The sequence below is a fragment of the Solea senegalensis genome, linkage group LG7, assembly GCF_019176455.1.
Source record: "Solea senegalensis isolate Sse05_10M linkage group LG7, IFAPA_SoseM_1, whole genome shotgun sequence".
Classification (NCBI taxonomy): Eukaryota; Metazoa; Chordata; class Actinopteri; order Pleuronectiformes; family Soleidae; genus Solea; species Solea senegalensis.
In genome coordinates, this window is record NC_058027.1 from 15,457,363 (window position 1) to 15,473,109 (window position 15,747).

At 39.5% G+C, this 15,747-nt stretch overlaps 1 protein-coding gene across 2 annotated transcripts in view; it reads left to right on the plus strand.

Moving 5' to 3' along the window:
* The window catches only part of map2k5 (mitogen-activated protein kinase kinase 5), a 63,363-nt gene that overhangs the window by 16,350 nt on the left and 31,266 nt on the right, over window positions 1-15,747 (plus strand). For both annotated transcript variants that reach the window (XR_006360757.1, XM_044030156.1), the window contains exons 9-17: window positions 5,630-5,669; window positions 5,782-5,850; window positions 6,583-6,664; window positions 7,641-7,702; window positions 9,974-10,022; window positions 10,134-10,207; window positions 11,528-11,578; window positions 11,707-11,778; window positions 13,813-13,842. Coding sequence is in view for 1 of the 2 variants with exons in the window: in XM_044030156.1 (XP_043886091.1) it covers window positions 5,630-5,669; window positions 5,782-5,850; window positions 6,583-6,664; window positions 7,641-7,702; window positions 9,974-10,022; window positions 10,134-10,207; window positions 11,528-11,578; window positions 11,707-11,778; window positions 13,813-13,842 (529 nt within the window). In the remaining variant the exon portion in view is untranslated. The remainder of the gene's footprint in view (window positions 1-5,629; window positions 5,670-5,781; window positions 5,851-6,582; window positions 6,665-7,640; window positions 7,703-9,973; window positions 10,023-10,133; window positions 10,208-11,527; window positions 11,579-11,706; window positions 11,779-13,812; window positions 13,843-15,747) is intronic.

The window sequence follows — 15,747 nt, forward strand, 5'->3', positions numbered from 1 at the left end:
GTTTTCAGATTGTATCTAGAAACAGCTTAATGGGATTGCAGAGTGCACCTGGCATCACAGTGCATATTAAATACAGTTTGATTTGATTTCTGTTTGTTCAGCCTTCTTAGTTAAGTTGCTGTCGTAGTTTGAGACACATAAATCAGCTTTGATTTTGAGAGGAATTGTACTCTAAATGCAAATGTGTGGATCAGGAGGCAGAAAGGGTCGTCCACTAATCGGTTGGCAGTTCGATCCTCGGGCCGCTCCTGTCCTTGGGCAAGACACTGAACCTCAAATTGCACCTGCTGGCTGTGCTGTCAGTGTGTGATTGGGATGTACGGGTAGAGAAGTGGTTTATGTGCATTAGCATTATGTGAATATGTGCACAACTGGATAAATGCAACTCATAACTCGTATCAAAACAGTCAATATAAATCATACAAAGATGAATGGCTTCAATGATGACTCCTTGAATGCAGCATTATACTACATTGCTGCAGTATATCCTGCCTTCCCGGGGGTTATGATGTTTAGGTCATTACCAGGCTTATCCTTAGAGACTGATGCACTTGTTTTTTTCAGTAAATGTTCAGGTTGTAAAGATCACAGAGAATGGTAGTCAGAGACATCCACCCATCCGTTATCTGTACTGCTTATCCTTTGAGGGTCATGGGGGGGACCTGAAACCAATTCTAGCTGACACTGGATGAGAGGCAGGATTCACTTTGAACAGGTCACCCAGCCTATCAACGGACCAACATACCAGGGTTTGTAGGTGCTTGAAATCCTTGGACAATTTTAATGTTGTGTCTGTCAGGGTTTGAAAGAATTTGGATAAAGTACTTGGAAATGCTTGAAGTAGAAATTATTTCACAATATATCCAATATATGGCTAACTGAGATGTGCTTGAATTTGACCTTGGAAACGTTTTATTCAGTTAGCTTAACCTCACTCTGAATAACACTCTGAGAAAACCTACAGAGAACTTACAACCCAGTCAAACTGAGGTTCAAACTGGAAACGTTCTTGCTGTGAGGCACCAGTGCTAACCTCTCTGTCACCGTGCTGCCTATATAGAGACAGTTTGGCATAATCAGCAAAAAAGCGTGACATAATGTCCTAATACAGGAAAGTTGCACTGAATACGACCTGACTAAATGCAAAATTTAAGTTCCTTTTTGCTGCTGTTTTTTCCTGTATTACAACACCTCAAAGGACAAATAGTAGGTCGTTTGTCTTTTATATGCACAGTAAATTTGAGTTATTTAATTTGAGTATATCTTTGGCTTAATAATAGTAGTTTCAGAGCCTGAAGAAACCACAACCAAAAGTTAATTTTCAAAATCTTCAAAATACACATTTAGTGGTTGGTGTACTACCCTCAAGCCAAATGATTATGAAATTAATTTCATATGAAATTATTATTAGAGTGAAGTTTCCACTGGAGGTTGGTGTGACACAGTTGTGCTCTACTTCAATAATCGGTTTTGTTTAAATTGATGTAAACACATAATGCGTTAGAAACAGAAATCAACAATGTAGATTTTGAGAGTTAAAGTTTAAGTGATGACACTGAAATGTCTACACTAGATTACTAGAAGTGTTGCCATGTTGCATGTATTGAAATAATAATGAAACTAATTGAACATGATACAATTCTAAATTAACGTAAAATTAATATTCCAAAGCCGTCTGCCATCTTCCCTTTCAAAGACTTCAGAAAAACGAATAGCAGTTGTATTGTTGTCAAAATTATTCCGCTTAAATTTTTATGTGGATGGATTTTTAGTGTCCATGCATGTCAGTCTGCGAATGTCTATTTTTAGGTATTTATCTGCCCGTATTGGTATGGGAACCAAATACAGTCATGTTTGTGGAGAGAGAGAGAGGGAGAGAGAGAGAGGCAGGTCATCATCCATGTGGCATTGTAAACGTACCACGTTAGCCCTGATCCAGGAGGCCAGTCTGTCTAACCCACAGCTCCAACTTCAGAGACACAGAGAGAGGCCCTATGAATACTGCATGATGAAGCTTTTATTACAGAGCGAGCTGGAGTGTAAATAAGATCCAGGCAATGGGGCACATTTACTGGGGTCAGATTGGGGGGAAGTGGTGTGTGTGTTGGGGGGTGGGTCGGGATATGTAACCTTGTCCCCGTGTCTCCTGCTGTCATAAGCCTGTCACTGTAACTCATACAGGGATGCTCTGCCCTGAGGTGGTCAAGGACAGTCTGCGAATAAAGCTTTAGCCAAGCAGTAGTCACACCATGTCTCCAGCTCCATAACATACCGCCCTTTGATACACGTTTGTTTAAACTTTGTGACTCTTTGTTTGGCTTAACAATTGTTATTATTGTTATTATTATCATATAAAAAAATAACTGATGGGTGAGTTATGGATGAAATGGTAAAAGGAAAATCATTGTGAGCATTATAGGTGATCTACAATGCCATTGAAAGCCAAATTTTGATAAAATGAATGAATTACAAAATTCAAAAGCTGCAATTTAATCCTTCTATTTTTGTTCTATGTTATATGCCAATTTAATAATTGCACTATAAAAATAATTAATATTTTAATGGGATCTTGTGTGGTGTCTTCTTATTTTAAGCTTGACTTAACAATTTATATCCCAACTCAAGTCACATGTATATTGGGGTGCAACTAACAATTATAGTTTGGTCTTGTTTGGTCTGTAAGATGTCAGAAGATGTTGTTGAACCTGGAAATAATGACGTTCTCAAACAAAACCAAAATGATTCAGTTTTAGGAATCCAGAAAATATTCACACTTAAAAAGCTGAATAATCTGAGAACTTCTTCTTTATTTTGGGATATTTTACCCAAATCATTCAGCCCTAGTTACTAATGTGATTACATACCAGTTAGATGTGTTCAGCCACAGGCTGGTGATGTACTAGAAGTTGTTAAGTGTAGTGAAGACTTGGTTTAATCTCTTATTTCGACTGCCTTACACACCAACGTGCCCCGTCAGTATTTAACATGTCTACTCCTGTGATCTTGCCGCAATTAACATCATCTTAATTAAGAAGAAGCAGTCATGCTTAACTGATATTGATTGTAGCTTAGAGGAAGACCGAGACATCAGAGTGGAAACAAGGCCATCAGCCTTAAAGTGCAAAGAGAAATAAGAGAAGAAAAGATGACTTTTAGACAAAAGGAACGTAGGAGGGGCAAAGTGTCCACTTCTGTGACATCTGTGGAGGATTTTGGTCCAATCCATAACATTTAGGAGGGTTTATTAGTAGAAATTATGCAAACATTTATTAATACTTTTCCAACAAAATTAAAATGAATAGATAGTTACATGTATAATTACTGTGGATTTTTGTGCACAGCTTGAAAAGTTAATGCCCTACGATTTTTCTCTGAAAAAGCTGTTGTTCATGTATTCCATATTTTGTATTCAGGTGTAGCTACAGTCAGTGTTTGTTCTAACTGTGGGTAATACCTGCCATGGCACTAATAGGTGTCATTAATTAAAGGCCTCTGCCAGTTTAGAGGTGTCTGGGTTTAGAGCAAGATGATACTCTAATCGTGTCTTAATCTAAGACACATTAATCACATCTTGCACCATACAGTACACATTTTCTCTGGAAGACCCACTGACAGGTGAGTAGCCAGGTATCACGTTTACTAAGCCTGCTCGCAAGCTACCCATCCAGTGTGACGTGCACTGCTCCCACCTCATCTCCGTCACCTGACAGCTGTTGGACAGTATTTGTCCTTGAGGATTGTATGTTGAGAGGTCCTGCGGTATTGTCACTGGTGCCGTAAACTAACCTTCACGGGCTGTAACTAAAGCCGATGTTTGGCATTAAGGAGTTTGATAATTAAATCATTACGGGGACGGTCTGTGGCTGCTTGCAATTCAAAACGCTGTCTGGAACAACTAGTGCCAGGGTTGACTGGATCTGGTTTTGGATAATGACCTCTGATCTTTTAAGAGACACAGGGGGATGACGATTTAGACGACTCTACTGTTTTTGTGACCCAGTTGTCTTCTGTGGCTACACAGTTTTTACCAGTTCTGGCATTACACTTGTCAAGTTATACTGTACTTCCTGGAAGATATTTGTATGTGTTTTTTCTGCCCTAAGGTTATTCATTCTTGACCACAATTTGAGACAGTAGATTGGTGGTGCACTGCTGGTACCTGCATTTGTCTGCATTACTTTGTCTGACTGGTTAACAAATGCTTTCCTTCCATGTTTATGCATCTTGTGGCTGTAACAAGAAACATTTTCTGTGTAGCTTGATGCACTGTATTGAAAAATGCAGACAGTGTACATCCACCAGGGTCACCAATGTTTTTGAGCCTCAGAACTACTTAAAGTTTATAGAGAATAATACACAGTGCTACTATGTTGATGTATATGTTTTTTAAATGGTAAAAGATCTGTATTTTGTGCTTTTTCAGTCTTGATGACCACTCAAAGCTGCTTTACACTTTATTTTTGCAGTGCATCTATAGTAGAGTAGCACAGTCGGGAATCAAACTCTTGACCTTCCAGTTGAAAGACTGGAAGACTATGTTTTACGTTCTGAAAGGCATACACAACCGACCTTGTCATTTGAAAAGTGTATGTGTTTATTATTTGAAATTTGCATTAGGGCTGCCACTAAATAATATTTTCATTAATCGATTAGTTGTTTGGTCCATAAAATGTCTGAAAATGTTTTCCAAATCTCTTCATCATGATGTCTTGTTTTACCCACAAACCAAATTTAACCACTTTTAATGATTTATTTGTTAAATGGAGCAAATAAACCAGAAAAGATTCACATTAAAGCTGAAAAAAAATGAGAAAACCTGTTTTAATTATTAAAAAAAACAACTCAAGTCGATTATCAAAATAGTTGACGATTAATTTATAATGCAGCATTAATTTACATTTGTTCAGAAAAAATGTCATTTCAAAATCACTCAACAGACACAGAGGTGTGTGTTTGCTGCCGCGAGGTGCAAACCTTGGTGTCGATGCACATGAGACTAAACTGAAAATATGTTCATTGATCGATCTCAATAATCACCCGTCATTAACAAGCCAGGTCTACAGCAGCTTTATACTGTTGGTTTTTTTGTTTTTTTTTATTCATCATGTTTCCTGTCTGTGGCTCAGTTCACATACAGCTACATCACTTTTGTCATTGCTATTTTTAGAACTGACCTGTGGGCGCCTTGTTGGCTGGCTGCAGGCAGCCAGGTGCCTGTGGGCACCATGTTGGTGACCACTGGTGTATAGTGTAGCATCATTCTAATCAGAGATATCATAGGTTACAGGGCAGTTTGTTTCAGTTATTCACTTATTCAGTTATCTTCATACAAAGTACTGTGAACAGGGAAAAGTGTGAATCAGATCAAAACTTTTTCATGTTTTTTTGATGACACTTGATCAAGGTTGGTGTGTGGATTTAATCTGTGGCAATCTCTTTTGAGACGTCCAGCAAACCTTTTGCTGGACGTCTTGTTCTTGTCACTGCAGATAGTTCTATGTATATGACTGTAAATGTGTTTGGTGACATTGTCATTAAAGTGACAGATCAGATGCCTTCCTTTTTTGAAACAATACTAATCCTGATTTAAAGATAAAATACAATAAAGAAACTCTATTTTCCCCTCTAGAGCGTACCATGTTCATGGGAAGAGGGTTTTAGCTGTCAAGGTGAGAGCTTCTTCCATTTTCATGATACATCATCAGAGCATTAGTAGAATGTGACTGTGTGGCATTTACTCATTCTGTACCATTTCCCCCTGTTTCGCATATTTACTTTCAGGTCATTCCACTGGATATCACTGTGGAACTACAGAAGCAGATTATGTCAGAATTAGAAATTCTCTACAAGGTTGGTATTGATTAATTTCTCCTCTAAATGTTATTATCACACTAAACACACTAAATGTCTTTCTCAAGTGGTTTTTGATGCACCCGTTTGCACCTAAAAACGTGGGATTTTAACAGTCTTTTAAGTTTATTCCAAAATAAAATATACCTAAAATCGACCTGACAACATTAACTTTGCTGTTTAATCGTAGGCTACAGCAAAGGTTTTGTGTACAGTAAAACAAGAATCGCAATCGCAAAAGTAAAAAACAAGTTACCGAAGGTTATTAGACTGGTTTTTGGACCAATGTCACCATGCACCTTGGAAAACCCTCTTTTGTTTTTCTCGCCATGACTATAGATATTATCGCATTCATCTTCAATCACAGTGAATATCCTTTGATGTTAAGCCCCGAGCTCTGTCATGGACATTTTACGTGGAGACTTAAACTGAACGTGGTGACGTTTCTTTTTATGCAAGTGTTGCCACTTGGCAAGAACCATGGCATCACCCCAGGGCATTTACTTTGGGGTAATAAGCCCCTTTATAAATGCATGATGAGAGTGTCCTTTGCCCCAAAATGCTTCAATACATCTGCCTCATGTGCAGGGTCTCATAGTACCACCTTTTCTGAGTGCTGTGATGTTAAAGTTGTTGCTGAAATCTTTTTTGCTCAAACCTAGAATGGAAATTGTATATATAAACCAATTATTTGTGCTTTCGTTATGACGCTGTCTGTTCTTTTGATTGCAGTGTGATTCACCCTACATCATCACTTTCTTTGGTGCCTTTTTCGTTGAGAACAGGATATCCATATGCACCGAATTCATGGACGGCAAGTTCCTCTGTAGCTTAAGCCAGTAGATCATATGTTTTCGTTTTTCTTAGCTAACCACATCGGTGTATGGGAGACTTTGGGGAACTGTCCTCTGTCCCTCCGCTGTGTGTCCATTTACACTTCTGCAGATCAGCAGCATGTCTTATACCTGTAAGCTGCTTAGCATGCCTGTGTGCTAAAAGCTACAAGGGTGTGATAAATGACTTGACTTGACTTAAGTGCATGTGTATGTGTGTGTGTGCATAGACTGGTATGATGTGGGAGACTGTTTATTTTTTTTATATGTGTCTGTGTTTGTCTAAGTGTGTGTTAACGCAGCAATTCCCACATATCACACATTTGTTGGCAAGGTCTGGCCAACCTCTGAGCTCATTCTGACTATGAAACTTTGTCAATTGTACTCATTTCTTGGTAACAAAATCTTGTAGGAATGTTTTGAAACATACCTTGAATCTGTATGTTCAAAACCATCTTTAATATTAATAGCAAGTAAATGTCAGGTCTTCTCTGTAGTTTTCATATTTAAATTTTACTTTATAGGTGATATATTGTGTAAAAATGTGCACAAAAGCGACCATTTAAAGTGGTTTAGGGTAGGAGGGTTTAAAGTTTACAATTATTGATGACAAGACCAAAACAATGGAGAGGGGTGTACCCTGGTATTCCCACCCCTAATAATGGACCTTAAAAAGTGGGTCATGGGTTTTGTTAAACATTTTTTCAGTTGAATACTTGGTTTCTTCTAACAGTAACTGGATCATGTGATGTGACTCGTTGGTGAATATCTGTCACAGCAGTAAAAAATAATCATAATTTTAAGTATTGCGGGTGGTGCCAGTTTGAGCAACAAAGTGGTGCATGCCATTAGTTGTGTGACGTGTGGTGTTTGCCACCTGCCACCTGCACCTGAATTGTGCTTTGCACAATGTGTCACACCATATCACTGTCTTATTGATCAATGTGTTATTTGCAGGTGGTTCTCTGGACGTGTTCAAAAGGATACCAGAGCATGTTCTGGGAAGGATCGCAGTTTCAGTAAGTTTTAATGAAACACTTAGGTGGTTTGATTACTGAGTTAAAAAAAACCCTTTTAATCAAGTGGTGTCTTCTGGATAAGAATATTTATTTAAATCTGTTTATTGGATTTTGAAGGTCCAGTTTTCAATGTGTCATCTTATTTGTTGGATACAAAACTCGTCTGAAGAAAAACGGGTCTGAGGAGAAAAAAAAACATTTATTTTATTAATGAAATAAAAGAAAAAAGAACCTCAAGTGTGAAATTTTCAATTACCCTCTGTTGGCTGAAATGACGGACAAAGTCAGTGTGTTCCCTTTATCCTCCTCTCTCTTCCTCTCTCCGCCCTTGTCTACTCAGTTAAGACTAACATTTTGATAGAAGTGGCCTTGAAGTTGATAAATACGTGTCCTCTTCTCCACACTCATTATCCGTCTCCTGTCTTCACCTTCTCTTGTCTGTCTCCCCCCTTTAACTTTGTCCGTAATCAAGCAATGGCAGCTATTTAGTTTGTGTTAATTTTAATTCACAGCTTTCCCTCCTTTCCACTGTCACAGTTGTTAATTATCACCGAAGGATAACCACCCAAGAGGGTGAGTGAGTGAAGCTGCACACGCCAGTTGTTGCACTCACACCTTTTGAGGCAGCAAGACTTCACAGAGCTTTTGTGCTTTCTTAATTTTATCTCAGATGCTGAGAGGCGTCAGCCTTAAACTGTAGTCAATTTTAGGATCCTTTTATCACGCCTCTAAATGGATAGCTGAATTTCATTACTTTGAGCAAGTTCTGTTTTTCATCTGGCTTGATTGAGTAAAAGGACATGTCCAAAGTCGAGGGATTCTTTGTGCAGAGATAATTAGCGTTTAAAAATTGTAGGGCACCACACTTGGGAAGAGTCCATGGTCGAGATGCAACGAGATACAAGTAAAAGTACAGACAAGTTTCATTTTTGGTGAAACCCAATTCCCTTTTGAAAAAACTTATTATTTAAACTTATTAGCTCATTAGCTCATGACAAGTTGTGATATGGTGGCTTTATATTATGATTAAGGCACGTGACTTAGCACATAGTGAAGGAAAACAGTGGCTGTTCATGTGCAGCGTCTATTGTTCTCACAAATTCATTATTTTCACAAACGGAGCAGCCCATAGCCAAGTGGAAAGAGAACTTGGCTTGTGACCTGCTCGAGTCCCCACCAGGTCACGGGCTCAGCAAGGTATCCAGACTCCCTCGCTCATTGTTAATTGGACATTAAATTGACCCCAGCCACAGAGGGGGCACATCGAGTGTACTCCTTGTGCCAGTGCCAAGCCTGGATAAGTGGGAGGACTGCGACAGGAAGGGCATCGCCATAAAAAAAAATATCTCTGCCAAATCAATGTTGAGGTTCTGGGTCAGTCAGAATTGTACCTAGATGAGAATAACCACACATTTTCTTTTGATACTCAGACCAAAGGAGCTGTTTTGAACCTCCCACCCAGACATTTTTGTTTCCTATTTTTGTCCACAAATGTGTCAAACAGCAAAGCTGCAGTGAGGGACAAATTACACTGGAAATCAATTGTTTTGATTTTTATGTCTTAGCTTAATTCATTAATTGATTCAGTGACACTGCTGCAGTTTCAAGGATTCGGTTGCTTCGTGAGGACAGAAGTGACAGAGGCACATCCCTATGTGCTCCTTGGTTGAAAACTTTATGTTTTTCCCAGCATTTTTAGATGCTGCACATAAACAGCCCCAAATCTTTTCTCCTCGGTGTCACTCACTCACTCACTCACTCACTCACTCACTCACTCACTCACTCACTGGCCCTCCTGTGTGAAACACGCAGCCCCAGTCCTGACTGCCAACCTGATCACAACAACAATACAATAAATTTGACACGTGAACTGTGACAGTGCAGCAGTATTCAAAGCTTTTAACATGTCAGCATATCTATCCCTTTTGCCCCCGAGGAGCTTAATTGCCTCAGCAACATGTGTATTGGAGTTGTTACCAGACCTATTGTCTCCTACAGGTGTACACTATATTGGTAAAATTGTGAGTGTGTTCTTTTCTCAGAATTTAGAAACTGTGCCAACACCAAAGGCAGACAAAACTCAGAATCAGTTATCAAAGTAGCTCTTTCAGGACAGTTCAATTTGAGTTGGCTGTTTATATTCACAGCTGCAGCATAACTAATGCTGAAACACATGAATTTGGGGACAATCAAACAATCATTAACCAAGTTAATTAAGTATTCATCCATGAAAATTAATGGGGGTTTTTTCCCTGTCCCCTGTGTGCGCAGGTAGTCAAAGGCCTGACGTATCTGTGGAGCCTTAAGATACTTCACAGAGGTGAGTAAGATGTTGCACAGGCTTGTTAATAAAAAAAGAAAAGACAGAGTTGATAAAGTTGAGACACAGAGTGCTGATGCTGCAGTTCTTTTAAGCAGTTTGTCTCCACAGATGTCAAGCCTTCCAATATGCTGGTGAACACCCGAGGACAAGTCAAGCTCTGTGACTTTGGTGTCAGCACACAGGTAAACTGATTTGTTTGTGAGAGAAAATGGCAGAATATGAAAGGGAGAAGAAGAGAAACAATTGTCAGTAGCTGCTTCTCCACACGTGACTGGTGTGTCTGTGTACTTGTATTTGTTAACTCTTTGGGACCTTTTCTGGCATAAACACTGACCATGTCACAACCAGTAGTCCTCACACCGAACCAAACCCTGGTCCTAATGAGGCAGAACCTAATTTCTGAAGGAGCTTGTTTAAGATTTGGACTGTGGTTATGGTTATTAAGGCTTGGTTAAGCTTTGTTTAGGTTGTTCAAATACATGGAAGTAAGTGTGGTGTCCTGAGAAGAATAGCTGCATAAGCCTGCGCAAACCACACACACACACAGAGTGTGTGTGTTTGTGTGTGTGTGTCTGCATATGGTCAATCTGTCAATCACTGCATTCATTCTCTACTCCAAACATGAGCACCATCCCAAGGGTCTTCCTATCACATTAACTCCCCACCCACCTCCATTGTTCTGCAGGCTCCAAAAAAAATCACTTGTTATAATTATGACCCACACACACACACACACACACACACACACTAAAGCCTCATTGATATGTATTCAGTGCATGTGGGGACAGCGTTGATGACAGACAATAGTTCAGTCAGTGTGTGTGGGTGGGTGGGTGTGGGGGTTAGGATCGTGTGTTTGTAATGTAATCATCAGGGACAGACCTTCAGCGTTCCCCAAAAACATCAACCTCGAGGACTCTCTTCTTTTCAACACACACACACACCCCCCAACCCCCGGTCCCCCACCCCACATCGTTATTCATTTTTTACCTCCACTTCCACAGAAGCTCCAAGGTGAATTTTACACCCTGCATGTGTAACACTTGCAACACTGACTCGCTCATGCTGTTAAACTCTGCTTTTGTGTTTATCTCTTTTATCTCTGTTTCACACGTAAACACTCTCCCTCCCTCTCTCTCTCTCTCTCTCTCTCACGCACACTCTGTAGGGCATGCTGGAAAAAAAGCAGCCATAAGGGAGCAGACTCTCATTATCACAGTCCTGTCATTGATGGCATGTACCATTGTGTACACACTCTCCCTCTCACACACACACACACACACACAAAGACTAATGTCTCCTTGTCTTACTCCTGTTCCCTTGTGCGAGGGTTGGGAGCAGCCCAAAATATCAACCTGACATGTCAATAAATTTAGATAATGTAAATTAGGTCCAGCTCCCACGTTTTTTTATTCTCTTACACACGACACTGAGTCTTTAAAGTTGATCTCTATATATATGTGCGGCATAATTATTGGCTCATTCTATTAATCTATTTGCAGTTGGTGAATTCCATTGCCAAAACCTACGTGGGAACTAACGCATATATGGCGGTAAGAAACGCCTTAAATGTCAATCTCATGCCAGACCGTTTTAATTTGACCCGTGTGATAACTCATTCCTTCTCTACTGCCAGAGTTTCTGATGGTTGTTCTTGTTTTTTTTCCCCTTTGCTCCACAGCCAGAGAGGATATCTGGAGAACAGTATGGTATCCATGCAGATGTGTGGAGTGTGGGAATCTCTTTCATGGAGGTACGACAGTAGCAGTAGCAGTTTGAAACCAAAATGTTCACCGTGTATGTCTTCACACTGGTTGTTGCTATTGGCTGCGTACACATAACCAGGCTGAAATTACCAGGCTGTATCTTATCAGTGTTTTATCCACACAGAAACAGCATTTTGGGAGCACTACTACAACTCTAGTTTTTGAGACAGAGTGGGAAAACTGCATTTTGGTGATGCTAAATATGGCTGGTAATTTGAACTCAGGCTACAATGACTAATCAGTGAGAAAATGTATAATTTTTTCGGTTCTTAAATGTGTATTTTCATTAGATGCAACTCTAATATGAATGTAGGCTTAATTCTTGTAAAATGGTCCATTTGAATTATTTGTAATTACACACTTTGGTATCAGGCTTGTATGTCCTCAGACTGGCTGTGTGTCCATATTATTTGTGTGTGTGGGTGTGTGTGTGTGTGTCAATATCTCTCTTCATCTCTCCTTCTCTTGTTGATTGAATGCTTGACTGACACCCTGTGCTTTCGAATAACATTTTAATTTCACTATTAGACTCCCCTGGTCTCTTGTCCTCCCACTGACACTATTGATTCTCCATCTGTTTCTGTCCACAGCGCTCCCTGCACACTATAACAGATGATGTGGGCTCTGGCCTCGTTTTTGTTTGTCAATAATGTTATATCATTATAATTATAACAATAATGGATGACTTCACACAAAAGGGGGCCAAGTCAAAATTATTGACACCATCTCCGTGTGATAGAGATGGAGTTTTATTAGAGTGAACGCCCCAGCCCCATTCCCTTTATTTCTAGCTGTGAATGCGTGCATTAAGCTAAATGAAATGTCTTCCACTCGATGTGGATTGATCTTTAGCCTACAAGTTGGTCTATTTGTGTTCAAGGGAAGACTGTGAGCGTTTTTGACGTTTTAATAACTTAATGTTGCCAATAAGCTGCCCTTGACCGAGGTGAAAAATGTCCATCCCAAGTGATTTACTAAATGTCAGGGAGAGCTGTCACTCAACTACCCCAGCCAAAAGCAACAAACATGAACATATTACATACATCTATCCCACAGTCCTGCCCTCCTCTTTCTCCTCATCCCTCTATTTTGTTCTCTGCAGGTGGTAATCATGGGGGGGTTATTAACTAATAGCTGATGTTGTTTGATGAGCTTGTGTTGTCAGCAGGTGGGCACTGAGCTCACCTCAAAGACTGAAAGTCTCTAATTCTGCACAAGTCGGAGGCTTTAGCAGCGTGAGGTTTTTATATCAGTCAAATACAAGCGCTGGCGAGGCATGGTTTTCTTTTCTGTCTCATTTCTTATGAATAACCGGACATGCTCGCTTACTCATCTTCTACCACTTTATCCTCCACATGAGGGTCTGTGTCAATCCTAGCCAATCCTAGCTGACATAGGGTAAAAGGCGGGGTCATACACAACAGAATCACAACAGAAAGACTGAAGCGTATGTGACTGTCACACAGGTTGTTGTTAGCCTTTATTTACACAGATACATACAAGTCACATATTTTAGCAGTTATCACAAGCATTTTGAGTAATAAAATTTCAGACTCACTATTAACGACTGTCAGTTTTTCTTAATTCACTGTTATTGAACTGTAACTGCCGATAACTATTATCATAATCCAACCATTGTGTTTCAGGGTGTTGTATTCAGTTGTCTTCTGTTGTTGTAAATAGCAAACTTTGCATCTAAATAGAAACGCCAGGTCTATCACTTATCAGTTTCGAGTTGTTGTCACTCTTTTTACTTATTATACAACATTATATTAGTTGATGTGACCGAACCTGACCTGGATTTTAGTCCGAACCTTGGTTTCCATTCCAATGTCGCTTTTGTGAAGCATTTACTCAACCAGACTCAAATCTGAAATTATATTGTCAGGAAATCAATTAAATTAAACATTAATTTGTTAATAATAATAATAATAAGTTTATGGCTGTTAGCACAGATTAATGTCTCCATATGCCCTGGACTGACATTATTGTTAATCTCACTGCTTTTCTCTTCCACATAGTTGGCACTGGACATGTTCCCCTATCCACAGGTGAGTTATTTTAATGTTCTTGTATTGTATTATAGCCTTATTTATTAATTCATTCATTTATGTTCTCCAACTAAAATTTGTTTTATCCTCCACATGACAGTCACAAGCTCACTGGAACCAATGTTTTTTCATTTATTTCTTTTATATTCCCTGCATCTGTATATGATGGGGTTCTGTAAAAGTTTTACATTTTGTTGAAAATATTCAGACATTGTAATAGTTTCTAAATAAGTGTTTAGTGCTAAAATACTGGAAATGTACTATATAAATGGTAGGGGTTCATATACTTAACCTCAAATCCTGCTCAAATGTAATTGCTGACCACAGAAGTGACTTCCCAATCCTATCAAGTCTTAATTAGCCCTTTTAAGATGGGTTTATCTGCCCAATCCTTATCTGTGCAAATTCAATCTGGATGTGGTTACCTCAGGTCACCTGCTGGTCACCAGCCTTCACGAAATGTGAAGAGGAAGACGTCATTGAATGACAATTTGGTTCTAAAGATCTTTCTTAAAAATGATGCTACCTATGATGCTATGCTGTAAACGATGTTACCAATTAAAACCCTAATTACACAAAACATATAGTTTTAAATCCTTACTTAATCACATCACCCGTGGACATTAGCGGTCATTTCTGAGTTTATATGTTGTGATCAAGGAAACTGCATATTGAAACATGTGATTGTTTTCTGTGAAATCTGTCTGCAAGTGTTAATTTACTCAACTCTGCTCCCTCTGTCAAATGAATCTCTGTTGTGGTTGATTACAGAAGCGGTGTGTGATGTAAGCACTGTGCTCTGGAATTACTTAAGTGTTGGCTAACTTTCAGTGCGTCGGTTATTCTTCCCGCAAATAGGGAACCAATTTACTAAAATGTTGAGCAGGGCTGTTTGTGAGCCTGACCTTTTTTCCCTCGTAGGCCATTTGTGTTTTAGACGTTATTTTCAGTTGTATCTGATAACGTCACTGTATTGAGGTTCTCTATCACATCTCATAGAACTTTGATTTAATGCCTGGTTATTGTTTTAAACAGTTCATATCTTTAAGTGTTCTCATCCTTATATGAGAGTAGTAGAGTAGTTATGATTTGATGGTGATGTGTGCTATCACATTTTAAAGTAACTACTGAACTAAGCCTTTTTGCATTTCTGTCTCAGAAAAATCGATATTAGACATTTACCCCAAGTTGGTCAGCTCCGCCTGTTTGCATGCTTCCATGGTAAGCTGCCATCTGTGAGACAGATGATCGAGCTCTTTGATTATTCCTTGTGTTAATCATCAGTCATTATGCTACGAAGATGAGCAAAGTTTAAGTGGAATAAAGGCATGTTCGCAACCCAGGGCATGGATTTTTTTCCCGCCTTTATTCAGTCCTTTATTGTACATAAATGTGATATGGGATATAAATTGGATGGCCAAAATATTAGAAGAACTGTTTTCCCTGTTTTTAGTTTAGACAGCTTTACTCATCATACTGTTAATTTTCCCATAACTCCATATGGCACTGAAGACAGTTCACCTGCAGGCTGTAGCAGAGTGGTGTGTCGAGTCGACAGTGCTCGGATCCAGCTCGTCAGGCGCAGCCAGCCAAAGTCCTCGGGCCTTAGTTGTCATTTTTGCAGACGCTGGCACAGCTGTCTGTGTGAAACCCCCTGCTACACTTCACAGAGAACATGTTCCTGCAGACTGAGGGAGAAGTTGGAGAAGCTGGAAGAGAGATTGGAGGAGAATCAGTGGCTTCCGACTTTCCGCCGTAGACTAGCGGATGATTCATGATGATAAAGTTGCGTTTGGCTTTGGGGTTTTTCATGAGTTGCAATTCTAGAAACCCAGACCCTGAGCAATGCTATGCTTTTGTTCACCCTTTAAATTCTGTGAAAAGCACGTGTGCTTGCAAGGACTT